Source organism: Myxine glutinosa, chromosome 4 (assembly GCF_964187855.1).
Source record: "Myxine glutinosa chromosome 4, kmMyxGlut1.1, whole genome shotgun sequence".
NCBI lineage: Eukaryota > Metazoa > Chordata > Myxini > Myxiniformes > Myxinidae > Myxine > Myxine glutinosa.
In genome coordinates, this window is record NC_136264.1 from 33,337,918 (window position 1) to 33,365,917 (window position 28,000).

Sequence of the window (28,000 nt, forward strand, 5' to 3'; positions counted from 1 at the left end):
TGATATGATTTAACGGATGTTCATATAAATCGTTTAAAATAAAATAAAAACCTTCAATTTCTGATAGTTTGCCTTTTCATTTGGGCCTCCCAATTGAAGCCCCGCCCATAGGGCAGGTTACAATACCGTTGCTAGTCGTTACAATTCCTAATTATGTTGTCACACTTGCCAGATGTAACCACCTTCCACAAACATGATCTCTCCAGAGTCTCTCTCCAGAGATCCTGGGTTGTAGAGAGTTTTGACCCAGGCAGTTCAGAACAGGCTTCATATCGGTGGTATACAAGGTCCAGAAGACCACTACTCCGGGGGCACGGCTGCCACCGATGCAACTCTCTATAAACCAGTCATCTGGTATTCATTTTGCCGACCTCGGAAGAATGACAGGCTGAGTCAATCAACATGGTGTTAATTCAACGGGTGACAGAGGCTCAAACTCGACCCGAAGATCTCAAGCCAGCCACCTTACCCGTTACGCCAACACCACGCTTCGTTGAACAGTTGGTGCCATATTCTTTCACTGAGTCTATAGATTGTGCCTAGACTTTGACAATCAGCATATGTTAGTCTGGAGACGAGGTGGCAGCGATTTGCTAATACAGTCTTGAGGCGGAATTATCAGTTCGGTGGGAGCAACCTGATGGTACGAGCTGGGGACGATCATCACTCGTACGGACAGGGTGAATCAGATACAAGTCTTGGTATCATGAAGACCATTTTTGGCTTAGCGGTTAGGGTGCCGGCTTGGGATCCTAGGATCCTGGGTTTGAATCCCGGTCGATCAATCCCGGTCAAGAGGCGACTAACAGGGTTGGCGGCAGGAAGAGCATCCGGCCATAAAACATTGCTTCAAAAAGGGGACCACGGTGCCCGAAAAAGGCCAACCAACCTCTGCTCTATGGGGAAAAATGGCCTCTAAAGGTGGTTCTTCTTCTTTCTATCTATAGGAAGGAGTAGTCTGGTGTTGGCTTAGCGGTTAGGGTGTTGGCTTGGGATCTTAGGATCTTGGGTTTGAATCCTGGTCAATCGCTGAATTAACACCAGGGGGGTTGACTCAGCTTGTCATCCTTCCGAGGTCAGCAAATTGAGTGCCAGTTCACTGGTAATTCCCTGTGTGTCGCAAGAGGCGACCAACAAGGTTGGCGGCATAAAACATTGCTTCAAAAATGAGACCACAGTGCCCAAAAAAGGCCAACCCCTGCTCTACGGGGAAAATGGCCTCTAAAAGGTGGTTCTATCTACAGGAAGGTGTGTTTGTGGTCCTCTTCGTTCAGCATAGGCACCTGTTTACAACCATAAAAAAACATGAACAGGTAATGTGAATAGGCCTGGAAATTTCTCTATGTTGCATGCGTCATATGGAGATGCTGACACAGGCCAAACTATGGAAACTTTGAGAAACACCAATCTTGATTCTTGCTTTTGAATAGAAGGTCCAGACATACAGAGGTCCCCCCCAAACATCATACATGGACACTCCAGACATACAGAAGTCCCCCCCCCCCCCCCAAGCATCATACATGCACACTCCAAACATACAGAGGTCCCCCCAAGCATCATACATGCATACTCCAGACATATAGAGGTCCCCCAAGCATCATACATGCACACTCCAGACATACAGAGGTCCCCCCCCCAAACATCATACATGCACACTCCGGACATACAGAGGTCCCCCAAGCATCATACATGCATACTCCAGACATACAGAGGTCCCCCCCAAACATCATACATGCATACTCCAGACATACAGAGGTCCCCCAAGCATCATACATGCACACTCCAAACATACAGAGGTCCCCCCAAGCATCATACATGCACACTCCGGACATACAGAGATCCCCCCAAACATCATACATGCACACTCCAAACATACAGAGGTCCCCCAAGCATCATACATGCACACTTCAAACATACAGAGGTCCCCCCCAAGCATCATACATGCATACTCCAGACATACAGAGGTCCCCCCAAGCATCATACATGCACACTCTAGACATACAGAGGTCCTCCCCAAACATCATACATGCACACTCCGGACATACAGAGGTCCCCCAAGCATCATACATGCATACTCCAGACATAGAGGTCCCCCCAAACATCATACATGCATACTCCAGACATACAGAGGTCCCCCAAGCATCATACATGCACACTCCAGATATATAGAGGTCCCCCAAGCATCATACATGCACACTCCAGATATATAGAGGTCCCCCAAGCATCATACATGCACACTCCGGACATACAGAGGTCCCCCCCCCCCCCCCAAACATCATACATGCACACTCCGGACATACAGAGGTCCCCCAAGCATCATACATGCACACTCCGGACAAACAGAGGTCCCCCAAGCATCATACATGCACACTCCAAACATACAGAGGTCCCCCCAAGCATCATACATGCACACTCCAGACATACAAAGGTCCCCGCAAGCATCATACATGCACACTCTTGGCATGAGTTGAGGAGGTTCCAATCCTTGACCGTCGAGCTTCTCCCTCATCCACAGCTGCTGTACAGCAAGCCAGGAGCCCCGCCGATAGCAGGGCAAGAACAGACCCGATCCAGGCCAAATACAGCGAGTAGCCAAAGGACATGATGGGATTCTCTCTGTGAGCAGAGACCGGGAACCACACGGACGCCACCAACGAGCAGAGACCTACACAAGAACAATTCATGTAATGTATCAATTACGCACGAAAATTTCAATAAAGTTTCACACTTAATTCTTACACACCTATTGCTATGTAATTGTCTTTCTGATTCACATAAAGGAGGAGAAACGTTGAGTGAAATAGGTCGCATCACTTTTCGAGATGTGGTCTCCCAAAGCACAATCAAGTACAGAGAAACATCATCTGCAATTGGCAAAACCAAGACTGGAAGGTCCAGTCTGTCGTGCGCTGAAAGCACTTGTACGAGGATGAAAGAAAACCTCGATTGAGAAAGAGAAACAAGAATAAAAGGCTAAAATAGGGACAAGAACACAAATGGAATATGGAACAATGATCAAGGTTGTTTTGGACAAGGAAGAAAGTTTCAGTTGCTTGGATCTAATCAAGACAGTATGTGAGATATGACCGAAAACCGAACCTTGTAAAGAGTCTTGATTAAAGCCAACAATTAAACATGGAGGAGGTTCAACTCAGGTATGGGGGTGAATGTCCTCATGGTGTTGTAAAATTGTTGGTATATTGACTGTAGCAAGGTACAAACAAATTTTCATCCACCATACTAATACTATTCCCAGTGGTGCAGGACATTTTTTTAAAAAATTTTTTGTATACAAGATCGAAGCTCGTGAAAGAGCAAACATTAATCACACAAAAAGACAAACCGACACATAAAACATATAACATGGGGAGCGGTAGACAAGATGGGGCGAGAGGGGGAGGAACACAAACACAACATCTGAGAGCAGGGACATCGGCACATCTGTGGGAGGGAGAAGGCTTGGGAAGGGGGGGGGGGGGAGGCATGGGAAGGTGGGTGGTGCGAGAGGTATAAAACATATGGACACTGCCAGGACTTCCAGGAAATAAGTTGGAATTTCAAACAAGATGGATCTGGGGTGAATTAGTGGGGGTAGAAAAGATAAAGGTTTTGGATGGGGGAAGATAAGAGATGGTGGTGAACAGCTGTTTTAAAGACCTGGAGGGAGGAGTGGGATTGAAGGGAGTGTGGGAGTTTGTTCCAGAGGTGGGAGAAAAGAGGAATGAAAGAGTGAAGGTGAGCAGAGAGCCGAGATTTCGGCAGTTTAACCATCAGAGGGTTGCTGGCAGATGTTGTGCGACCTGTAGGAATATTTGGGGGACAGAGCACAGAGAGAGCTGGGGGAGCAAGGCCGGAGAGGAGTCGGTGGAAGACAGTAAGACTTATTGGTCAAAACTTCATCTTGAAACAACATCATGATCCAAAACACTTAGCTGCAATAATTAACACTCTGCCATGGAGGTTATATTAGGTGGATGGAGGTTATGTTTTCACCCCTGTCTGTCTGTTTGTTTGTCTGTCTGTCTGTCTGTCTGTCTGTCAGTCTGTGAACAAGATATCTCAAAAAGTTGTCGACGGATTCAGATAAAATTTGGCAGATAAGTAGTGTGTGTGACAAGGACGAAACGATTAGATTTTGGTGAAGATCCGGATTCGGATCCGGCCAGTAGAATCTTTTAAAGTGATTCTTCACCATGGGGAGATCGGGCCAAAAACGATACATAGCAGGATATCTCAAAAATTTGTGGACGGATTTGGACGAAACTTGGTGGAGATTTTGGGTGTGTGACAAGGAAGAATCGATTCAATTGTGGTGAAGATCTGAATATGGATTCGGATACGAGAATTATTTAATTTTCAAGTGAATCTTCACCATTGAGTGATAGGGCTAAACCGATACATTGCACGGTATCTCAAAAAGTTATGGATGGATTTGGACGAAACCTGGTGGACAGGTTGTGTGTGTGACAAGGACAAACAAATTCGATTTTGGTGAAGATCTGAATATGGATTCGCATCTGAGAATTATTTAATTATTAAGTGATTCTTCACCATTGAGAGATCGGACAAAAAGTGATACATAACATGGTATTTATAAAAGTTATGGACGAGTTAGGCTAAAAGCGATGGATTACTAAACTTGGTGGACGAGTTGGTTTGGTGACAAGAACAAGCCGATTCGATTTTGGTTCAGGTCTGAATCCAGATCCAGCCTATCAGTGGATACAAATAAATTGTTCAGCCTGTCGGAGGTATGCGCCAGTTCGAGTTTGGAAATGAAAGAGGTAGTTGGAGTTCTTTAAAACTTGGAATGGCCCATTCAAAGGCCAGATCTCAATATCATTAAAGCTGAATGGGACTATTTGGACAAAGAAAAGGGAAAAAGATAATCCCAGGCACTTAGAAGATCTTTTGAAAGTCTTGGAAGAAGAGTTGCACACCATTTCACAAGAGTTTATAATACAATTAATTTAGTGTCCTGAGAAGAATTTCAATGTAGGTTATGTAGGGAAAAGCTGAACCTACTCGCTATTAGTTTAGATGAAGCTAATGCATTTTGGGTCTAAAATTCGTTATTTAAATAGATTTTCTTTTTCATGAAGGTGTATTTGCATTCAACACAAAGTATTAGTTTCATCATGCATCAGAGTAGAAATTGCAAAATGTCCAAGGCTTTTGTACAGCGATAGGTACACATGTATGTATGAATGTATGCATGTATGTATGACCCCACGGCCAAGGTACACCGTCTATCAAGACTGTCCTATTGACATGCACCTCAACCCAAAGGCCGAAGCACATGGTCAATCAAAACACATGCATCTTGACCCCGAAGGGCCAGAATGCATGGTCATACAATTGGACCCCTCCTTGGACCCCTCCTCCATATGAGTGAGTCCCCACGACTTCAACACCATGCCGTCCCACCAAAGGCTTCTTTTTCCTGTTTTGGAGCCACAGGGAAGCCCTGCCTTTTTTACTATGAAAAAAGGTAAAAAGTCAAACATTTGAACAGCCTTGGACGTGCTCCTTGACCCCATGATCAAGGCACAACGTCAACAAGGCTGTCCCAATAACAATACACATGTGCCTCAACCCCAAGGGGGAGGCACATGGTCATTCAAACGCATGCATCATGCCCCCGAGGGGCCACAATGCATGGTCATACAATTGGGACCACTCCTCTTAATAGGAGTAAGACCCCTTAATCCACCAGCAGGGCATTACTCCTGCCGGGTACAATTTTGCAGGCTTGTTTGAGCGTTTTGGGCCCGCTCGAAGGCCTGCCTTTTTTACAATGAAAAAAGGTAAAAAGTCAAACATTTGAACAGCCTCGGACATGCACCTTGACCCCATGGCCAAGGCACAACGTCTATCAAGGCTGTCCCAATAACAATACACATGCACCTCAACCCCAAGGCTGAAGCACATGGTCATTCAAACGCATGCATCATGCCCCCGAAGGGCCACAATGCATGGTCATACAATTGGGACCACTCCTCTTAATAGGAGTAAGACCCCTTAATCCACCAGCAGGGCATTACTCCTGCCGGGTACAATTTTGCAGGCTTGTTTGAGGGTTTTGGGCCCGCTCGAAGGCCTGCCTTTTTTACAATGAAAAAAGGTAAAAAGTCAAACATTTGAACAGCCTCGGACATGCACCTTGACCCCATGGTCAAGGTACAACGTCAACCAGGCTGTCCCAATAACATTACACATGTGCCTCAACCCCAAAGGGGAAGCACATGGTCATTCAAACGCATGCATCATGCCCCCGAGGGGCCACAATGCATGGTCATACAATTGGGACCACTCCTCTTAATAGGAGTAAGACCCCTTGATCCACTGACAGGGCATTACTCCTGCCAGGTACAATTTTGCAGGCTTGTGCTTATGGGGCCAGCACTAAGGCCTGCCTTTTTTACATGAAAAAAGGTAAAAAGTCAAACATTTGAACAGCCTTGGACGTGCACCTTGACCCCATGGCCAAGGCACAACGTCAACAAGGCTGTCCCAATAACATTACACATGCGCCTCAACCCTGAGGGGGAAGCACATGGTCATTCAAACGCATGCATCATGCCCCCGAAGGGCCACAATGCATGGTCATACAATTGGGACCACTCCTCTTAATAGGAGTAAGACCCCTTGATCCACTGACAGGGCATTACTCCTGCCAGGTACAATTTTGCAGGCTTGTTTACTGTTTTGGGCCACAGCAAAAGGCCTGCCTTTTTTCAATGAAAAAAGGTAAAAAGTCAAACATTTGAACAGCCTCGGACGTGCACCTTGACCCCATGGCCAAGGCACAACGTCAACAAGGCTGTCCCAATAACAATACACATGCGCCTCAACCCCGAGGGGGAAGCGCATGGTCATTCAAACGTATGCATCATGCCCCCGAAGGGCCACAATGCATGGTCATACAATTGGGACGACTCCTCTTAATAGGAGTAAGACCCCTTAATCCACCAGCAGGGCATTACTCCTGCCGGGTACAATTTTGCAGGCTTGTGCTTATGGGGCCAGCACTAAGGCCTGCCTTTTTTACATGAAAAAAAGGTAAAAAGTCAAACATTTGAACAGCCTTGGACGTGCACCTTGACCCCATGGTCAAGGCACAACGTCTATCAAGGCTGTCCCAATAACAATACACATGTGCCTCAACCCCAAGGGGGAAGCACATGGTCATTCAAACGCATGCATCATGCCGCCGAAGGGCCACAATGCATGGTCATACAATTGGGACCAGTCCTCTTAATAGGAGTGAGACCCCTTAATCCACCAGCAGGGCATTACTCCTGCCGGGTACAATTTTGCAGGCTTGTTCGTGTTTTGGGGCCACACTGAAGCCCTGCCTTTTTTGCGATGAAAAAAGGTAAAAAGTCAAACATTTGAACAGCCTTGGACGTGCACCTTGACCCCATGGTCAAGGCACAACGTCAACAAGGCTGTCCCCATAACAATACACATGCGCCTCAACCCCGAGGGGGAAGCGCATGGTCATTCAAACGCATGCATCATGCCCCCGAAGGGCCACAATGCATGGTCATACAATTGGGACCACTCCTCTTAATAGGAGTGAGACCCCTTAATCCACCAGCAGGGCATTACTCCTGCCGGGTACAATTTTGCAGGCTTGTTCGGGTGCTTATGGGGCCAGCACTAAGGCCTGCCTTTTTTACATGAAAAAAGGTAAAAAGTCAAACATTTGAACAGCCTTGGACGTGCACCTTGACCCCATGGTCAAGGCACAATGTCAACAAGGCTGTCCCAATAACAATACACATGTGCCTCAACCCCAAGGGGGAAGCACATGGTCATTCAAACGCATGCATCATGCCCCCGAGGGGCCACAATGCATGGTCATACAATTGGGACCACTCCTCTTAATAGGAGTAAGACCCCTTAATCCACCAGCAGGGCATTACTCCTGCCGGGTACAATTTTGCAGGCCTGTCCACTGTTTTGGGGCCACAGCTAAGGCCTGCCTTTTTTGCTTGTGAAAAAAGGTAAAAAGTCAAACATTTGAACAGCCTCGGACATGCACCTTGACCCCATGGCCAAGGCACAACGTCAACAAGGCTGTCCCAATAACAATACACATGTGCCTCAACCCCAAGGGGGAAGCACATGGTCATTCAAACGCATGCATCATGCCCCCGAGGGGCCACAATGCATGGTCATTCAATTGAGACCACTCCTCTCAATAGGAGTAAGACCCCTTAATCCACTGACAGGGCATTACTCCTGTCAGGTACGATTTGCGCTGTTTTGGGGCCACAGCTAAGGCCTGCCTTTTTTGCTTGTGAAAAAAGGTAAAAAGTCAAACATTTGAACAGCCTCGGACGTGCACCTTGACCCCATGGTCAAGGCACAACGTCAACAAGGCTCTCCCAATAACAATACACATGCGCCTCAACCCCAAAGGGGAAGCGCATGGTCATTCAAACACATGCATCATGCCCCCGAGGGGCCACAATGCATGGTCATTCAATTGGGACCACTCCTCTCAATAGGAGTAAGACCCCTTAATCCACTGACAGGGCATTACTCCTGTCAGGTACGATTTGCGCTGTTTTGGGGCCACAGCTAAGGCTTGCCTTTTTTGCTTGTGAAAAAAGGTAAAAAGTCAAACATTTGAACAGCCTCGGACATGCACCTTCACCCCATGGTCAAAGCACAACGTCAACAAGGCTGTCCCAATAACAATACACATGCGCCTCAACCCCAAGGGGGAAGCGCATGGTCATTCAAACGCATGCATCATGCCCCCGAGGGGCCACAATGCATGGTCATTCAATTGGGACCACTCCTCTCAATAGGAGTAAGACCCCTTAATCCACTGACAGGGCATTACTCCTGTCAGGTACGATTTGCGCTTTTAGGGCCTGCGCAAGGCCTGCCTTTTTTGCTTGTGAAAAAAGGTAAAAAGTCAAACATTTGAACAGCCTCGGACGTGCACCTTGACCCCTTGGCCAAGGCACAACGTCAACAAGGCTGTCCCAATAACAATACACATGCGCCTCAACCCCAAGGGGGAAGCGCATGGTCATTCAAACGCATGCATCATGCCCCCGAGGGGCCACAATGCATGGTCATTCAATTGGGACCACTCCTCTCAATAGGAGTAAGACCCCTTAATCCACTGACAGGGCATTACTCCTGTCAGGTACGATTTGCGCTTTTAGGGCCTGCGCAAGGCCTGCCTTTTTTGCTTGTGAAAAAAGGTAAAAAGTCAAACATTTGAACAGCCTCGGACGTGCACCTTGACCCCATGGCCAAGGCACAACGTCAACAAGGCTGTCCCAATAACAATACACATGTGCCTCAACCCCAAGGGGGAAGCGCATGGTCATTCAAACGCATGCATCATGCCCCCGAGGGGCCACAATGCATGGTCATTCAATTGGGACCACTCCTCTCAATAGGAGTAAGACCCCTTAATCCACTGACAGGGCATTACTCCTGTCAGGTACGATTTGCACTGTTTTAGGGCCCCAATGAGGGCCTGCCTTTTTTGCTTGTGAAAAAAGGTAAAAAGTCAAACATTCGAACAGCCTCGGATGTGCACCTTGACCCCATGGCCAAGGCACAACGTCAACAAGGCTGTCCCCATAACAATACACATGCGCCTCAACCCCGAGGGGGAAGCACATGGTCATTCAAACACATGCATCATGCCCCCGAAGGGCCACAATGCATGGTCATACAATTGGGACCACTCCTCTTAATAGGAGTAAGACCCCTTAATCCACCAGCAGGGCATTACTCCTGCCAGGTCCGATTTGCATGCAGGTCTACGCACGTTTTGGGCCCGCAAGGAAGGCCTGCCTTTTTTACGATGAAAAAAGGTAAAAAGTCAAACATTCGAACAGCCTCGGACGTGCACCTTGACCCCATGGCCAAGGCACAACGTCAACAAGGCTGTCCCCATAACAATACACATGCGCCTCAACCCCGAGGGGGAAGCGCATGGTCATTCAAACGCATGCATCATGCCCCCGAAGGGCCACAATGCATGGTCATACAATTGGGACCACTCCTCTTAATAGGAGTGAGACCCCTTAATATACCGGCAGGGCATTACTCCTGCCAGGTCCGATTTGCATGCAGTTCTACGCACGTTTAGGGCCCGCACAGAAGGCCTGCCTTTTTTACAATGAAAAAAGGTAAAAAGTCAAACATTTGAACAGCCTTGGACGTGCACCTTGACCCCATGGTCAAGGCACATCGTCAACAAGGCTGTCCCCATAACAATACACATGCGCCTCAACCCCGAGGGGGAAGCGCATGGTCATTCAAACGCATGCATCATGCCCCCGAAGGGCCACAATGCATGGTCATACAATTGGGACCACTCCTCTTAATAGGAGTAAGACCCCTTAATCCACCAGCAGGGCATTACTCCTGCCAGGTCCGATTTGCATGCAGTTCTTTGCACGTTTAGGGCCCGCACAGAAGGCCTGCCTTTTTTACAATGAAAAAAGGTAAAAAGTCAAACATTTGAACAGCCTTGGACGTGCACCTTGACCCCATGGTCAAGGCACATCGTCAACAAGGCTGTCCCCATAACAATACACATGCGCCTCAACCCCGAGGGGGAAGCGCATGGTCATTCAACCGCATGCATCATGCCCCCGAAGGGCCACAATGCATGGTCATACAATTGGGACCACTCCTCTTAATAGGAGTGAGACCCCTTAATCCACCAGCAGGGCATTACTCCTGCCAGGTCCGATTTGCATGCAGGTCTTTAAACGTTTTAGGCCCGCTCGAAGGCCGCCTTTTTTACAATGAAAAAAGGTAAAAAGTCAAACATTTGAACAGCCTTGGACGTGCACCTTGACCCCATGGTCAAGGCACATCGTCAACAAGGCTGTCCCCATAACAATACACATGCGCCTCAGCCCCGAGGGGGAAGCGCATGGTCATTCAAACGCATGCATCATGCCCCCCGAAGGGCCACAATGCATGGTCATACAATTGGGACCACTCCTCTTAATAGGAGTGAGACCCCTTAATCCACCGGCAGGGCATTACTCCTGCCAGGTCCGATTTGCATGCAGGTCTTTAAGCGCGTTTAGGGCCCGCATAGAAGGCCTGCCTTTTTTGCAATGAAAAAAGGTAAAAAGTCAAACATTTGAACAGCCTTGGACGTGCACCTTGACCCCATGGTCAAGGCACATCGTCAACAAGGCTGTCCCCATAACAATACACATGCGCCTCAACCCCGAGGGGGAAGCGCATGGTCATTCAAACGCATGCATCATGCCCCCGAAGGGCCACAATGCATGGTCATACAATTGGGACCACTCCTCTTAATAGGAGTGAGACCCCTTAATCCACCGGCAGGGCATTACTCCTGCCAGGTCCGATTTGCATGCAGGTCTTTAAGACGTTTAGGGCCCGCCTGAAGGCCTGCCTTTTTTACAATGAAAAAAGGTAAAAAGTCCAAACATTCGAACAGCCTTGGACGTGCACCTTGACCCCATGGTCAAGGCACAACGTCAACAAGGCTGTCCCCATAACAATACACATGCGCCTCAACCCCGAGGGGGAAGCACATGGTCATTCAAACGCATGCATCATGCCCCCGAAGGGCCACAATGCATGGTCACACAGTTGGGACCACTCCTCTTAATAGGAGTAAGACCCCTTAATCCACCGGCAGGGCATTACTCCTGCCAGGTCCGATTTGCATGCAGGTCTTTAAGCGTTTAGGGCCCGCTCAAAAAAGGCCAGCCTTTTTTACACTGAAAAAAGGTAAAAAGTCAAACATTTGAACAGCCTTGGACGTGCACCTTGACCCCATGGTCAAGGCACATCGTCAACAAGGCTGTCCCCATAACAATACACATGCGCCTCAACCCCGAGGGGGAAGCGCATGGTCATTCAAACGCATGCATCATGCCCCCCGAAGGGCCACAATGCATGGTCATACAATTGGGACCACTCCTCTTAATAGGAGTGAGACCCCTTAATCCACCGGCAGGGCATTACTCCTGCCAGGTCCGATTTGCATGCAGGTCTTTAAGCGCGTTTAGGGCCCGCATAGAAGGCCTGCCTTTTTTGCAATGAAAAAAGGTAAAAAGTCAAACATTTGAACAGCCTTGGACGTGCACCTTGACCCCATGGTCAAGGCACATCGTCAACAAGGCTGTCCCCATAACAATACACATGCGCCTCAACCCCGAGGGGGAAGCGCATGGTCATTCAAACGCATGCATCATGCCCCCCGAAGGGCCACAATGCATGGTCATACAATTGGGACCACTCCTCTTAATAGGAGTGAGACCCCTTAATCCACCGGCAGGGCATTACTCCTGCCAGGTCCGATTTGCATGCAGGTCTTTAAGCGTTTAGGGCCCGCCCGGAAGGCCTGCCTTTTTTACAAGAAAAAAGGTAAAAATTCAAACATTTGAACAGCCTTGGACGTGCACCTTGACCCCATGGTCAAGGCACATCGTCAACAAGGCTGTCCCCATTACAATACACATGCGCCTCAACCCCGAGGGGGAAACGCATGGTCATTCAAAACGCATGCATCATGCCCCCAGAGGGCCACAATGCATGGTCATACAGGTGGGACCACTCCTCTTAATAGGAGTGAGACCCCTTAATCCACCGGCAGGGCATTACTCCTGCCAGGTCCGATTTGCATGCAGGTCTTTAAGCGTTTAGGGCCCGCTCAAAAAAGGCCAGCCTTTTTTACACTGAAAAAAGGTAAAAAGTCAAACATTTGAACAGCCTTGGACGTGCACCTTGACCCCATGGTCAAGGCACATCGTCAACAAGGCTGTCCCCATAACAATACACATGCGCCTCAACCCCGAGGGGGAAGCGCATGGTCATTCAAACGCATGCATCATGCCCCCGAAGGGCCACAATGCATGGTCATACAATTGGGACCACTCCTCTTAATAGGAGTGAGACCCCTTAATCCACCGGCAGGGCATTACTCCTGCCAGGTCCGATTTGCATGCAGGTCTTTAAGACGTTTAGGGCCCGCCTGAAGGCCTGCCTTTTTTACAATGAAAAAAGGTAAAAAGTCCAAACATTCGAACAGCCTTGGACGTGCACCTTGACCCCATGGTCAAGGCACAACGTCAACAAGGCTGTCCCCATAACAATACACATGCGCCTCAACCCCGAGGGGGAAGCACATGGTCATTCAAACGCATGCATCATGCCCCCGAAGGGCCACAATGCATGGTCATACAGTTGGGACCACTCCTCTTAATAGGAGTAAGACCCCTTAATCCACCCGCAGGGCATTACTCCTGCCAGGTCCGATTTGCATGCAGGTCTTTAAGCGTTTAGGGCCCGCTCAAAAAAGGCCAGCCTTTTTTACACTGAAAAAAGGTAAAAAGTCAAACATTTGAACAGCCTTGGACGTGCACCTTGACCCCATGGTCAAGGCACATCGTCAACAAGGCTGTCCCCATAACAATACACATGCGCCTCAACCCCGAGGGGGAAGCGCATGGTCATTCAAACGCATGCATCATGCCCCCCGAAGGGCCACAATGCATGGTCATACAATTGGGACCACTCCTCTTAATAGGAGTGAGACCCCTTAATCCACCGGCAGGGCATTACTCCTGCCAGGTCCGATTTGCATGCAGGTCTTTAAGCGTTTAGGGCCCGCCCGGAAGGCCTGCCTTTTTTACAAGAAAAAAGGTAAAAATTCAAACATTTGAACAGCCTTGGACGTGCACCTTGACCCCATGGTCAAGGCACATCGTCAACAAGGCTGTCCCCATTACAATACACATGCGCCTCAACCCCGAGGGGGAAACGCATGGTCATTCAAAACGCATGCATCATGCCCCCAGAGGGCCACAATGCATGGTCATACAGGTGGGACCACTCCTCTTAATAGGAGTGAGACCCCTTAATCCACCGGCAGGGCATTACTCCTGCCAGGTCCGATTTGCATGCAGGTCTTTAAGTGGTTTAGGGCCACAGTCAGGGCCTGCCTTTTTTACGTGTGAAAAAAGGTAAAAAGTCCAAACATTTGAACAGCCTCGGACGTGCACCTTGACCCCATGGCCAAGGCACAACGTCAACAAGGCTGTCCCCATAACAATACACATGCGCCTCAACCCCGAGGGGGAAACGCATGGTCATTCAAAACGCATGCATCATGCCCCCAGAGGGCCACAATGCATGGTCATACAGGTGGGACCACTCCTCTTAATAGGAGTGAGACCCCTTAATCCACCGGCAGGGCATTACTCCTGCCAGGTCCGATTTGCATGCAGGTCTTTAAGCGTTTAGGGCCCGCTCAAAAAAGGCCAGCCTTTTTTACACTGAAAAAAGGTAAAAAGTCAAACATTTGAACAGCCTTGGACGTGCACCTTGACCCCATGGTCAAGGCACATCGTCAACAAGGCTGTCCCCAAAACAATACACATGCGCCTCAACCCCGAGGGGGAAGCGCATGGTCATTCAAACGCATGCATCATGCCCCCCAAAGGGCCACAATGCATGGTCATACAGGTGGGACCACTCCTCTTAATAGGAGTGAGACCCCTTAATCCACCAGCAGGGCATTACTCCTGCCAGGTCCGATTTGCATGCAGGTCTTTAAACGTTTTAGGCCCGCTCGAAGGCCGCCTTTTTTACAATGAAAAAAGGTAAAAAGTCAAACATTTGAACAGCCTTGGACGTGCACCTTGACCCCATGGTCAAGGCACATCGTCAACAAGGCTGTCCCCATAACAATACACATGCGCCTCAGCCCCGAGGGGGAAGCGCATGGTCATTCAAACGCATGCATCATGCCCCCCGAAGGGCCACAATGCATGGTCATACAATTGGGACCACTCCTCTTAATAGGAGTGAGACCCCTTAATCCACCGGCAGGGCATTACTCCTGCCAGGTCCGATTTGCATGCAGGTCTTTAAGCGCGTTTAGGGCCCGCATAGAAGGCCTGCCTTTTTTGCAATGAAAAAAGGTAAAAAGTCAAACATTTGAACAGCCTTGGACGTGCACCTTGACCCCATGGTCAAGGCACATCGTCAACAAGGCTGTCCCCATAACAATACACATGCGCCTCAACCCCGAGGGGGAAGCGCATGGTCATTCAAACGCATGCATCATGCCCCCGAAGGGCCACAATGCATGGTCATACAATTGGGACCACTCCTCTTAATAGGAGTGAGACCCCTTAATCCACCGGCAGGGCATTACTCCTGCCAGGTCCGATTTGCATGCAGGTCTTTAAGACGTTTAGGGCCCGCCTGAAGGCCTGCCTTTTTTACAATGAAAAAAGGTAAAAAGTCCAAACATTCGAACAGCCTTGGACGTGCACCTTGACCCCATGGTCAAGGCACAACGTCAACAAGGCTGTCCCCATAACAATACACATGCGCCTCAACCCCGAGGGGGAAGCACATGGTCATTCAAACGCATGCATCATGCCCCCGAAGGGCCACAATGCATGGTCATACAGTTGGGACCACTCCTCTTAATAGGAGTAAGACCCCTTAATCCACCGGCAGGGCATTACTCCTGCCAGGTCCGATTTGCATGCAGGTCTTTAAGCGTTTAGGGCCCGCTCAAAAAAGGCCAGCCTTTTTTACACTGAAAAAAGGTAAAAAGTCAAACATTTGAACAGCCTTGGACGTGCACCTTGACCCCATGGTCAAGGCACATCGTCAACAAGGCTGTCCCCATAACAATACACATGCGCCTCAACCCCGAGGGGGAAGCGCATGGTCATTCAAACGCATGCATCATGCCCCCCGAAGGGCCACAATGCATGGTCATACAATTGGGACCACTCCTCTTAATAGGAGTGAGACCCCTTAATCCACCGGCAGGGCATTACTCCTGCCAGGTCCGATTTGCATGCAGGTCTTTAAGCGCGTTTAGGGCCCGCATAGAAGGCCTGCCTTTTTTGCAATGAAAAAAGGTAAAAAGTCAAACATTTGAACAGCCTTGGACGTGCACCTTGACCCCATGGTCAAGGCACATCGTCAACAAGGCTGTCCCCATAACAATACACATGCGCCTCAACCCCGAAGGGGAAGCGCATGGTCATTCAAACGCATGCATCATGCCCCCCGAAGGGCCACAATGCATGGTCATACAATTGGGACCACTCCTCTTAATAGGAGTGAGACCCCTTAATCCACCGGCAGGGCATTACTCCTGCCAGGTCCGATTTGCATGCAGGTCTTTAAGCGTTTAGGGCCCGCCCGGAAGGCCTGCCTTTTTTACAAGAAAAAAGGTAAAAATTCAAACATTTGAACAGCCTTGGACGTGCACCTTGACCCCATGGTCAAGGCACATCGTCAACAAGGCTGTCCCCATTACAATACACATGCGCCTCAACCCCGAGGGGGAAACGCATGGTCATTCAAAACGCATGCATCATGCCCCCAGAGGGCCACAATGCATGGTCATACAGGTGGGACCACTCCTCTTAATAGGAGTGAGACCCCTTAATCCACCGGCAGGGCATTACTCCTGCCAGGTCCGATTTGCATGCAGGTCTTTAAGCGTTTAGGGCCCGCTCAAAAAAGGCCAGCCTTTTTTACACTGAAAAAAGGTAAAAAGTCAAACATTTGAACAGCCTTGGACGTGCACCTTGACCCCATGGTCAAGGCACATCGTCAACAAGGCTGTCCCCATAACAATACACATGCGCTTCAGCCCCGAGGGGGAAGCGCATGGTCATTCAAACGCATGCATCATGCCCCCCGAAGGGCCACAATGCATGGTCATACAATTGGGACCACTCCTCTTAATAGGAGTGAGACCCCTTAATCCACCGGCAGGGCATTACTCCTGCCAGGTCCGATTTGCATGCAGGTCTTTAAGCGCGTTTAGGGCCCGCATAGAAGGCCTGCCTTTTTTGCAATGAAAAAAGGTAAAAAGTCAAACATTTGAACAGCCTTGGACGTGCACCTTGACCCCATGGTCAAGGCACATCGTCAACAAGGCTGTCCCCATAACAATACACATGCGCCTCAACCCCGAGGGGGAAGCGCATGGTCATTCAAACGCATGCATCATGCCCCCGAAGGGCCACAATGCATGGTCATACAATTGGGACCACTCCTCTTAATAGGAGTGAGACCCCTTAATCCACCGGCAGGGCATTACTCCTGCCAGGTCCGATTTGCATGCAGGTCTTTAAGACGTTTAGGGCCCGCCTGAAGGCCTGCCTTTTTTACAATGAAAAAAGGTAAAAAGTCCAAACATTCGAACAGCCTTGGACGTGCACCTTGACCCCATGGTCAAGGCACAACGTCAACAAGGCTGTCCCCATAACAATACACATGCGCCTCAACCCCGAGGGGGAAGCACATGGTCATTCAAACGCATGCATCATGCCCCCGAAGGGCCACAATGCATGGTCATACAGTTGGGACCACTCCTCTTAATAGGAGTAAGACCCCTTAATCCACCCGCAGGGCATTACTCCTGCCAGGTCCGATTTGCATGCAGGTCTTTAAGCGTTTAGGGCCCGCTCAAAAAAGGCCAGCCTTTTTTACACTGAAAAAAGGTAAAAAGTCAAACATTTGAACAGCCTTGGACGTGCACCTTGACCCCATGGTCAAGGCACATCGTCAACAAGGCTGTCCCCATAACAATACACATGCGCCTCAACCCCGAGGGGGAAGCGCATGGTCATTCAAACGCATGCATCATGCCCCCCGAAGGGCCACAATGCATGGTCATACAATTGGGACCACTCCTCTTAATAGGAGTGAGACCCCTTAATCCACCGGCAGGGCATTACTCCTGCCAGGTCCGATTTGCATGCAGGTCTTTAAGCGTTTAGGGCCCGCCCGGAAGGCCTGCCTTTTTTACAAGAAAAAAGGTAAAAATTCAAACATTTGAACAGCCTTGGACGTGCACCTTGACCCCATGGTCAAGGCACATCGTCAACAAGGCTGTCCCCATTACAATACACATGCGCCTCAACCCCGAGGGGGAAACGCATGGTCATTCAAAACGCATGCATCATGCCCCCAGAGGGCCACAATGCATGGTCATACAGGTGGGACCACTCCTCTTAATAGGAGTGAGACCCCTTAATCCACCGGCAGGGCATTACTCCTGCCAGGTCCGATTTGCATGCAGGTCTTTAAGTGGTTTAGGGCCACAGTCAGGGCCTGCCTTTTTTACGTGTGAAAAAAGGTAAAAAGTCCAAACATTTGAACAGCCTCGGACGTGCACCTTGACCCCATGGCCAAGGCACAACGTCAACAAGGCTGTCCCCATAACAATACACATGCGCCTCAACCCCGAGGGGGAAACGCATGGTCATTCAAAACGCATGCATCATGCCCCCAGAGGGCCACAATGCATGGTCATACAGGTGGGACCACTCCTCTTAATAGGAGTGAGACCCCTTAATCCACCGGCAGGGCATTACTCCTGCCAGGTCCGATTTGCATGCAGGTCTTTAAGCGTTTAGGGCCCGCTCAAAAAAGGCCAGCCTTTTTTACACTGAAAAAAGGTAAAAAGTCAAACATTTGAACAGCCTTGGACGTGCACCTTGACCCCATGGTCAAGGCACATCGTCAACAAGGCTGTCCCCAAAACAATACACATGCGCCTCAACCCCGAGGGGGAAGCGCATGGTCATTCAAACGCATGCATCATGCCCCCCAAAGGGCCACAATGCATGGTCATACAGGTGGGACCACTCCTCTTAATAGGAGTGAGACCCCTTAATCCACCGGCAGGGAATTACTCCTGCCAGGTCAGATTTGCATGCAGTTTTTTTGCGCATTTAGGGCCCGCGCGAAGGCCTGCCTTTTTTGCAGTGAAAAAAGGTAAAAACTCAAACATTTGAACAGCCTTGGACGTGCACCTTGACCCCATGGTCAAGGCACATCGTCAACAAGGCTGTCCCCAAAACAATACACATGCGCCTCAACCCCGAGGGGGAAGCACATGGTCATTCAAACGCATGCATCATGCCCCCGAAGGGCCACAATGCATGGTCATACAGGTGGGACCACTCCTCTTAATAGGAGTGAGACCCCTTAATCCACTGGCAGGGAATTACTCCTGCCAGGTCAGATTTGCATGCAGTTTTTTTGCGTGTTTAGGGCCCACACGGAAGGCCTGCCTTTTTTACAAGAAAAAAGGTAAAAATTCAAACATTTGAACAGCCTTGGACGTGCACCTTGACCCCATGGTCAAGGCACATCGTCAACAAGGCTGTCCCCATTACAATACACATGCGCCTCAACCCCGAGGGGGAAACGCATGGTCATTCAAACGCATGCATCATGCCCCCCGAAGGGCCACAATGCATGGTCATACAATTGGGACCACTCCTCTTAATAGGAGTGAGACCCCTTAATCCACCGGCAGGGCATTACTCCTGCCAGGTCCGATTTGCATGCAGTTTTCGCGCATTTAGGGCCCGCGCGAAGGCCTGCCTTTTTTGCAGTGAAAAAAGGTAAAAACTCAAACATTTGAACAGCCTTGGACGTGCACCTTGACCCCATGGTCAAGGCACATCGTCAACAAGGCTGTCCCCAAAACAATACACATGCGCCTCAACCCCGAGGGGGAAGCACATGGTCATTCAAACGCATGCATCATGCCCCCGAAGGGCCACAATGCATGGTCATACAGGTGGGACCACTCCTCTTAATAGGAGTGAGACCCCTTAATCCACCGGCAGGGAATTACTCCTGCCAGGTCCGATTTCCATGCAGTTTTCGCGTGTTTAGGGCCCACACGGAAGGCCTGCCTTTTTTACGATGAAAAAAGGTAAAAAGTCAAACATTTGAACAGCCTTGGACGTGCACCTTGACCCCATGGTCAAGGCACATCGTCAACAAGGCTGTCCCCATAACAATACACATGCGCCTCAACCCCGAGGGGGAAGCGCATGGTCATTCAAACGCATGCATCATGCCCCCCAAAGGGCCACAATGCATGGTCATACAGTTGGGACCACTCCTCTTAATAGGAGTGAGACCCCTTAATCCACCGGCAGGGCATTACTCCTGCCAGGTCCGATTTGCATGCAGTTTTTCGCGCCGCCACAGGGCGGCACACTGCAAATTGTTTATTTGTGACCAATCTAAGCCGTTAATATACACAGGTTGAACCTCCTAACTTGACGAGGAATCAAGGCACAGATTGAGTCTCACCCCAGCAATTTCTGCACAACCTGTAAGCAACAAGTGTCGCCTGCCACGCTGACACATTGTTTCTATCCTGCTCCGTGACAATTAGGAGGTTTGCAGTCAGGAATATTAAACTTATCCAAAGAGGCACACTAACCCAATGACAGGTGATGTGTTGGTATAATTTATGCGCATGAAGTACCGTGTAGCGCCACCTGGTGATGATGGCCGAGGGTATTACAATTTCCTTTTTTACCTGGGCAACACTGAGGATAAAGCACTCGATGCATGGGTAAATTTTTACTCTTTCCCTTCCCCCCTCCACCAAAACAGTGGGGACTGTCAAAGCCACCCTCCCCTCCCCACCCCAAAGATGTATATGTAGTATATCTTTCCCCTCCTCTCCCCTCACGTCTCCCCTCCCCTCCCCCTTCTACACTTCCCATTCCCTTCTCCTGCCTCCCTCCCCTTCCCCCCACAACGCCGGGTACTCCAGCTAATGTATATATCTTTCGATATGTATGTATGTATGTATATGTATATATATATATATATATATATATTTATATATATATATATATATATATATATATATACACATACATACATACATATACACACACACACACACACACACACACACACACACACACACACACACACACACACACACACACACACACACAAAGACACATGAAGGTGTATACTTTGAGACCTTGGCAGACTGTTCCACCTTCTGAAACGCGCAAATGGAGATAACAACGAAACACACACTTGTTGTTGTTACCAAGGTAATGCTTACCCACGAGCAGCATGACGATCCCAGCAGAGCGAGTCCGGCCCCGTATTGTCCGCGCTGCATCTTGCGAGAGCGTCGTGCAGCACAGGGCGGAGCACGCCATGAGCAGTGCGGGCACGGTGACTATGCACGACAGAAGCATGAGTGCACGACAAGCCTGCATGTACGCTGCACAACGAGCCCAGGGATGGGAACAACAAACACAACAAACGCGTGAATAACCCTGTCCGTGAAACACCAGGATGGCAGTTTATAGCCGGGTCGGGATTCGCACCCACGTTACGTTGGACAACTTAGACATAGTGGGATCTTATCGTTCACCAATTATAGACATTATTTACACTACCTGCTCCTCTTTGTCAACAAGTGCAAGTGTGGTTTTTCCAACAAGTGTGGTCCAACACTTTCTAAAACCCAAACTCACCCCTCTCCTCCGAAACACCCCCCTCACCCATCCCTTTCAAATCTCCCCCCTCACCCTTCCCCTCCTAAACTCCCCCCTCACCCCACCCCTCCTAAATTCCCTCCTCACCCCGCCCCTCCTAAATTCCCCCCTCACCCCTCCCCTTCAAATATCCCCCCTCCCCCTCCCCTTCAAATCTCCCCCCTTCCCCTCCCCTTCAAATCTCCCCACCCTCCTTGTTTCTCCAATTCTCCCCTCTCACTCCTCCTCCTCAAAGCATCCTCCTGCTTCCTCTCCCTTCCTACTCTTACCTCCATCTCCTCCAACCTTCTTCCTCGCTCTGTTCCCCCTCAAACATCACCTCACTGTACCTCATCCAATCACCATCAAACCTTTTGTCCTCCTCATCCTTCCCTTTCGCCGAGGTCTTCTGAAATCTCTGACACACTATCAACAGCTCTCCCTACCTCCTCCTACTATTCCTCATCTTACTCTACCCCTCCCCTCCCCTGTCCTGTATCCGATGCTCCCCCTCCCTCTTCCTTAACAATATGGACCTCAAACATTCAGGGCCTTCACTCGAACCTGATTGATCTCTCCATACAGGTTGCTTCTGACAAACCAGACTTAATCTGCTTAACAGAAACCTTCCTCCTTCAAGATGTCTCTGATTCCTTAATATCTCGTCCTGGTTTCTTCCTCCTCCTGTATGATAATTATTCCTGAGCCGCGTCCTGGAGGTGCGGTTGCTATCTTTATCAAAAACTCTCTACCTCACTCTCCTTGCACTGCCCTCTCTCCACCCCACCCCCAGGAGTACCTCCGGCTACGGCTTCCCCTTCGCTCCCACCTTTTGTTCATATGTGTTCTGTACCGTCCTCCAAACAGTGATGACTCCATCCACATTTTTCTGTCTGCTAACATGGACCAACTTATATCTACTCATCCCAACTCTCTCTTCCTCATATGTGGTGATTTCAACTGTCATCAAGCCAGCTGGCTGGGTGTGGGTTCCTCTCTCACCAGCCATGGCACCTCAGCAAAGGACTTCTGCGACTCATTGGGACTGACACAATCTGTCAATTTCCCGACCCGGATCTCAGTCAACGGAGTATCTTCTCCTCTGGACTTGGTTATGACTAACTTCACTGCAAATGTCTGCTGCTCTTCTTCTGCTGCAATCGGCTCATCTGATCATGTGCTTGTTAAAGTGGACATCTCTCTGGCCATTCTCAGAGAGCCTCCTCAGTGCCGACAAGTCTGGCATTTCACTCAGGCTGACTGGCACGGTCTGCAAGCAGCCATCAATCATCTGGACTGGTCTCCCATCTCTACTGCCTCTGACATCAACTCATCCTGGGAATTCTTCCAAAGTAAACTGATCTCTCTCATGCACAGATTTATCCCATTTCATCTTCAGTTCTCATACCCTTCCTCCCGTCCATGGTACACGGAATGTTGTGGTGAAGCAGCTGCCCTGAAACAACTTGCCTTCATCTCCTGGAAAGCAAATCCAACGGAGGGCAATCTCATTTCCTTTCACAAAGCCTGGAACAAGTGTGTGTGTCTACCCTTAGGAGAGCCAGGAAACAATATCTCTGTACTCTCAACACTGAACTCTCAAACCTGTCTCCCTCCTCCAAATCCTGTTGGTGTCTTCTCAAATCTGTTTCTGGTGTTTGTTCCCCCTCGATTCCCCTCCCTTACCTCAAACGGCGACACAGCTGACTTTGTACGTGAAAAAGCTTAATCCCTCAACTTTGTGTTTGCCTCAAAATCTTGTGTCCCAAGCCCATCTCTCTCTGTACCCACCATACCCAGTCATACCTAGCTTATCCTGGACTCTGTGTCCTTCTCTCCTGACAAGGTGGATAAGTTTCTGTCAATACTCGACGCTGATTCTGCAACTGGACCAGACGGCATCAGCCCACGGGTCCTAAAATCCTGCTCTGCCGCTCTTTCACACCCTTTCTCTGTTCTCTTCACCCTCTCTTTTGCTCAAGGTCATCTGCCATCAGCTTGGAAATCAGCCAACATCACCGCTTTACACAAAAAGGTGCAAAAACAGATACTTGCAATTACAGACCAATCAGTCTGCTCCCAATTATCAGCAAAGTCATGGAATCAATCATTGCTTCTGACATCAAATCCTTCCTCTTTTCCAATGACTTGATCTCTGATCATCAATTTGGTTTCAGACCAGGTCATTCTACTCTGGACATGCTGCTTCTGCTGTCTTAACAATAGATGAAGGTCCTCATTGTTTAACAGGAAATTAGAGTTGTCTCCCTTGACATATCACGTGCCTTCGATGCGGTCTGGCACCCCGCTATCCTCACGGAGTCTGGCACCTCACGGAGTCACGGTCTGGCACCTCTCCTCCTATGGTATCAATGGAAATCTCCACGCATGGCTTACGGAATTCCTCTCTGGTCATAGTCAACGTGTGGCCCTGAATGGGTTTCTCTCATCTCCTCTTCCTGTTCAGGCTGGGGTTCCCCAAGGCAGTGTTCTGGGCCCTGTGCTTTTTTGGGGTCTTCATCAATGATCTCCCTCTGGAAAATCTCTCTGGAACTCTCTTGAAAATCCTCTCTATCTCGTTGCTGATGACTCCACTCTCTCCCGCTCCATTTCTCATCCCTCAGATCGGCAGTCTGCAGCCTCATTACTCTCTGCAGACCTGGACAAAATCACAGACTGGTCAATAAAGTGGAACATGTCTTTCAATCCTGACAAATCTCACACTCCAACTATGTCTCTTCGAAAGGTCCGTCTGCACAACCCTCCCATCTACTTTCTCAACAATCCTCTCCAAGAAGTTCTGTCACTCAAGCTTTTGGGTCTTACTATCTGCCATGATCTTTCCTGGGAAAACCACATTTCCAAGCTGGCCTCCAAAGCCAGTCGCCGATTGGGCATCCTCCGTCGTGCGAAGTCCTTCCTTCGCACACCTGAGCTCCTCACCACATACAAGGCTTTCATCTGCAGCTCAATGGAATACTGCTCTCCCCTCTGGGTTGGTGGTCCTTCCTCCCACCCTGCTCGGCTTCACGCGGTGGAAACCAAAGCTTTCAGAATCATTGGAATCTCCCACGATAAAGCTGATTGTGAGGGCGTTTCACTCACTCGCCGCAGGCAGGTTGGTGGTCTTTCTATCTTCTACCGACTCCTCTCTGGCGTAGCTCCCCCAGCTCTCTCTGTGCTCTGTCCCCCAAATATTCCCACAGGACGCACAAGATCTGCCAGCAAGCCTCCTATGGTTAAACTGCCAAAATCAAGACTCTCTGCTCACCTTCACTCCTTCATTCCTCTTTTCTCCCACCTCTGGAACAAACTCCCTCACTCTCTTCAATCCCACTCCACCCTCCAGGTCTTTAAAACAGCTGTTCACCACCATCTCTTATCTTCCCCCATGCAAAACCTTGATGTTTTCTACCCCCGTTAATTCACCCCAGATACACTTTTTTGAAATACCGACTTCTTTCCTGGAAGTCCGAGCAGTGTCCATTTGTTTTATATTTCTCCCACCCCCCCCCCTTCCCATGCCTCCTCCCCCCCCCTTCCCATGTCTGCTCTCCCCCCCCTTCCCATGCCTCCTCCCCCCCTTCCCATGCCTCCTCCCCCCAAGCCTTCTCCCTTCCACAGATCTGCCGATGTCCCTGTTCTATACTGTTGTACTTGTGTGCTTCCCTCTCTCTCCCCCATCTTGTCTCCCGCTCTCTTTATTCTGTTTTATGTGTCCGTTAATTTTTTTGTAATTAATGTTAGCTCTTACACGAGCCTCGATCTTGTAAACAACAACAAAAAAAATTTATGTACAACGTTCAAGCTCCTCATGTGGCGCCGTCTTGGTGCTCGGCAAATGAAGCAAGATGGCGCCACATGATGAGGTCACGGATGGTTTGACTTGTTCGCAGTTTCGTGTTGAGCACTGTCAGCCGGCTGTTGATGGAGGAAAAGCGCGTCATTTGTATGATTTATGCATGATTGATGACCGCCTCGACGTGTGCAAGAGCTGGAGAACATCAGCTCCGTAGTGGCGTCTCCACCACTGCTCCACTTATACGAGCAACGAGCAAATAATGATACGAAGAGGTCGAGACGAGAGGAGCATCATTCGTGCAGGAAAAACACCAAAACGAAACGTACACAATGGTCACGTGGGTTTAAATTTACAGCACAGCTGCTTTGGACGTGTCCATGGTGTCCGGGGGGTCTTACTCACCTGGAACAAAGTTCAAGTGAGCTTATGCGATGGCGCGTTGTCCGTCCGTTCTTAAACACTTGAAACTTCTTCTCCGAAACCGCCGAAGGGATTGTGACCAAATTTGGCACAAATGATATTTATTGTGTTGTGACTAAAGCTTGTTCACGGTATTTTAAAAATCGGGGATTAAGGGGGTCTACCAGGGTCAAAGTGGATCCAGGTTTGACCCCCCAAAATAGGAATTTGCTTTTTCCTCTGAAACTACACACACGATTTCGATGAAACGTCACCACAACCTTCATCACCCATGATGAACCGAAGCTTGTTCAAAGCATTAGAAAAATTGGGGTCTGCGTAGGTGCACGGGATGGGAGGGGGTGGGGGGGGGGGGGAGGTTTGCCCCCCAAAGTAGTAATTTTTTTTGTTTGTTTGTTTGTTTAAAGTCTTATGATTATGTTGGTATGATTTTACCTGCTGCCCTGTCTCCCAGCAATCATTGAAATTGGTTTAAAATACCTTTAGTCAGTGCAGTATACTGTTTATTCTACCAGGTGAGCGCCAGGGGTATTGCCCCCATGTTTCGATGTTAAAAAAACCATCGAAGCTCATGATACTGCACATGCCACATGTATTTATTTATTGTCGCTAAAACATAAATATATTTTAAATGACTAAAATAATATAGTGATCATATAAACCAAAAATTGGACATATAGTGGCTGCGACTTTGCTGTTTCAAATGTAACTCCTTGTTCAAGAATAAGACAAAACGGTTGATTATGTTGATGTTGATGATATTGATGTTAATTATGATTATGTTGATGTTAATGATGTTGATGATGTTAATGATGATTATGTTGATGATTATGTTTATGATTATGTTTATGATGTTGATTATGTTGATGTTGATGATATAGATGTTGATTATGATTATGTTGATGTTGATGATGTTAATGATGACGTTGATGATGATGTTAATGATGTTGATAATGATGTTGATTATGTTGATGATGATGTTAATGATGTTGATTTTGTTGATGATTATGTTTATGATGTTGATTATGTTGATGATGATGTTTATGACGTTGATTATGTTGATGTTGATGATATTGATGTTGATTATGTTGATGATATTGATGATTTTGATGATGTTGATTATGTTGATTTTGTTGATGATGATGATGTTGATGAAGATGATGATTTTAATGATGTTGATGTCGATGATGTTGATGAATATGATGATGATTTTAATGATGTTGACGTCGATGATGATGTTGATGTCGATAATGTTGATGTCGATGATGATAATGTTGATGTCGATGATGATGATGAATATGATTATGATTTTAATGCTGTTGATGAAGATGATGTTGATGTTAATGTTGTTGATGTCGATGATGTCGATGATGTTGATGATGTTGATGATGTTGATGTCGATAATGTTGATGTCGATGATGATGTTGATGTCGATAATGTTGATGTCGATGATGATGATGAATATGATTATGATTTTAATGCTGTTGATGAAGATGATGTTGATGTCGATGTCGATGATGTCGATGATGTTGATGATGATGTTTATGTTAATGTTGTTGATGTTGATGATGATGATGTTGATGATGATGACGATGATGATGATGTTGATGATGTTTATGAAGATCCAAACACAAACCAGAGGTTAAAATTGAGATTGTAGGATTATTAAGTCTGTTGGAAGGAAAAGGAAGAGGAAGAAAAGATAAAATGAACACAAAAAATTGTATAACTTTTATATTTTACAACCGTTACACGTGATGAACATTCTTGAGTGAACTAACCAACTTATATCAAGGAAGAATTAAAATTCGGGAGAACCTTTAAGCAAAAGACGAATCATCAATCGAAGGACAGATCTTCACGGACTGTTGTCATGGTTTCGGAAATAATAAAGTGAAGTCGATTTCAGGTTGGAAACGAGTCGAGAAAAACATGACGATAAATACATGTGCACAGGTGCCTACCAGGTAAGCGTAGGATGTTTTCGAAGGGCTTGCAGTGGTAGAAGCCGTGCTGGGTGACGCATTCCACCCAGAGCCCCTTGCTGGCCAAATCACCAAATCTCAAGCAGGTGTTGTAGCCGTAGGTGCACATGTGCACCCAATCGTTGGTGGCGGTGGTTAAGAGAAGAGCCACCCAGGAAAGCCCTGCCAGGAGTGTCCCAACGGTCTGCAGCCCGTTGTCCTTCATGGTCACTCCACTGGGACTTCGAAATGAGACGCACTTGCTTTCGTCACTGTCCGGTGTCCTGGTTCAAGTACAACCTTAGAAGGTAAGACCTTGGGTCTCCTTTCTAGGAAACGCTCTCAGACACCAATAAAAGTCCTTGTTTTTCTCCTGCTTTTCAGACATCAGTGGCCTCACTCCAGATCGTAATGTCCGAACTCCCCTCCCATGCATCCTCCACACCCCACTCTCGAACCACACCCTCACACCCTCA

The 28,000-nt window shown here is 48.4% G+C and overlaps 1 protein-coding gene across 1 annotated transcript; it reads right to left on the reverse strand.

The window, feature by feature from the left end:
* Positions 1-1,789: 1,789 nt before the first annotated feature.
* LOC137414916 (claudin-11-like) lies at positions 1,790-27,956 on the reverse strand. Its single transcript, XM_068100471.2, has 3 exons — positions 27,525-27,956; positions 20,918-21,082; positions 1,790-2,665 (listed from the first exon to the last, which is right to left on the reverse strand). The coding sequence occupies exons 1-3, from the start codon at positions 27,748-27,750 to the stop codon at positions 2,442-2,444; spliced, it is 615 nt and encodes a 204-aa protein (XP_067956572.1). The 5' UTR covers positions 27,751-27,956; the 3' UTR covers positions 1,790-2,441.
* Between the last annotated feature and the right edge of the window lie 44 nt (positions 27,957-28,000).

Coding starts and splice junctions, on each gene's coding strand:
- LOC137414916 (XM_068100471.2), bottom strand. CDS start 27,750: ATGAAGGACAACGGGCTGCAGACCGTTGGGACACTCCTGGCAGGGCTT. Junction 21,083..27,524: donor AAACATCCTACGCTTACCTG/GTAGGCACCTGT, acceptor CTCGTTGTGCAG/CGTACATGCAGGCTTGTCGT. Junction 2,666..20,917: donor GATCGTCATGCTGCTCGTGG/GTAAGCATTACC, acceptor GTTCTTGTGTAG/GTCTCTGCTCGTTGGTGGCG.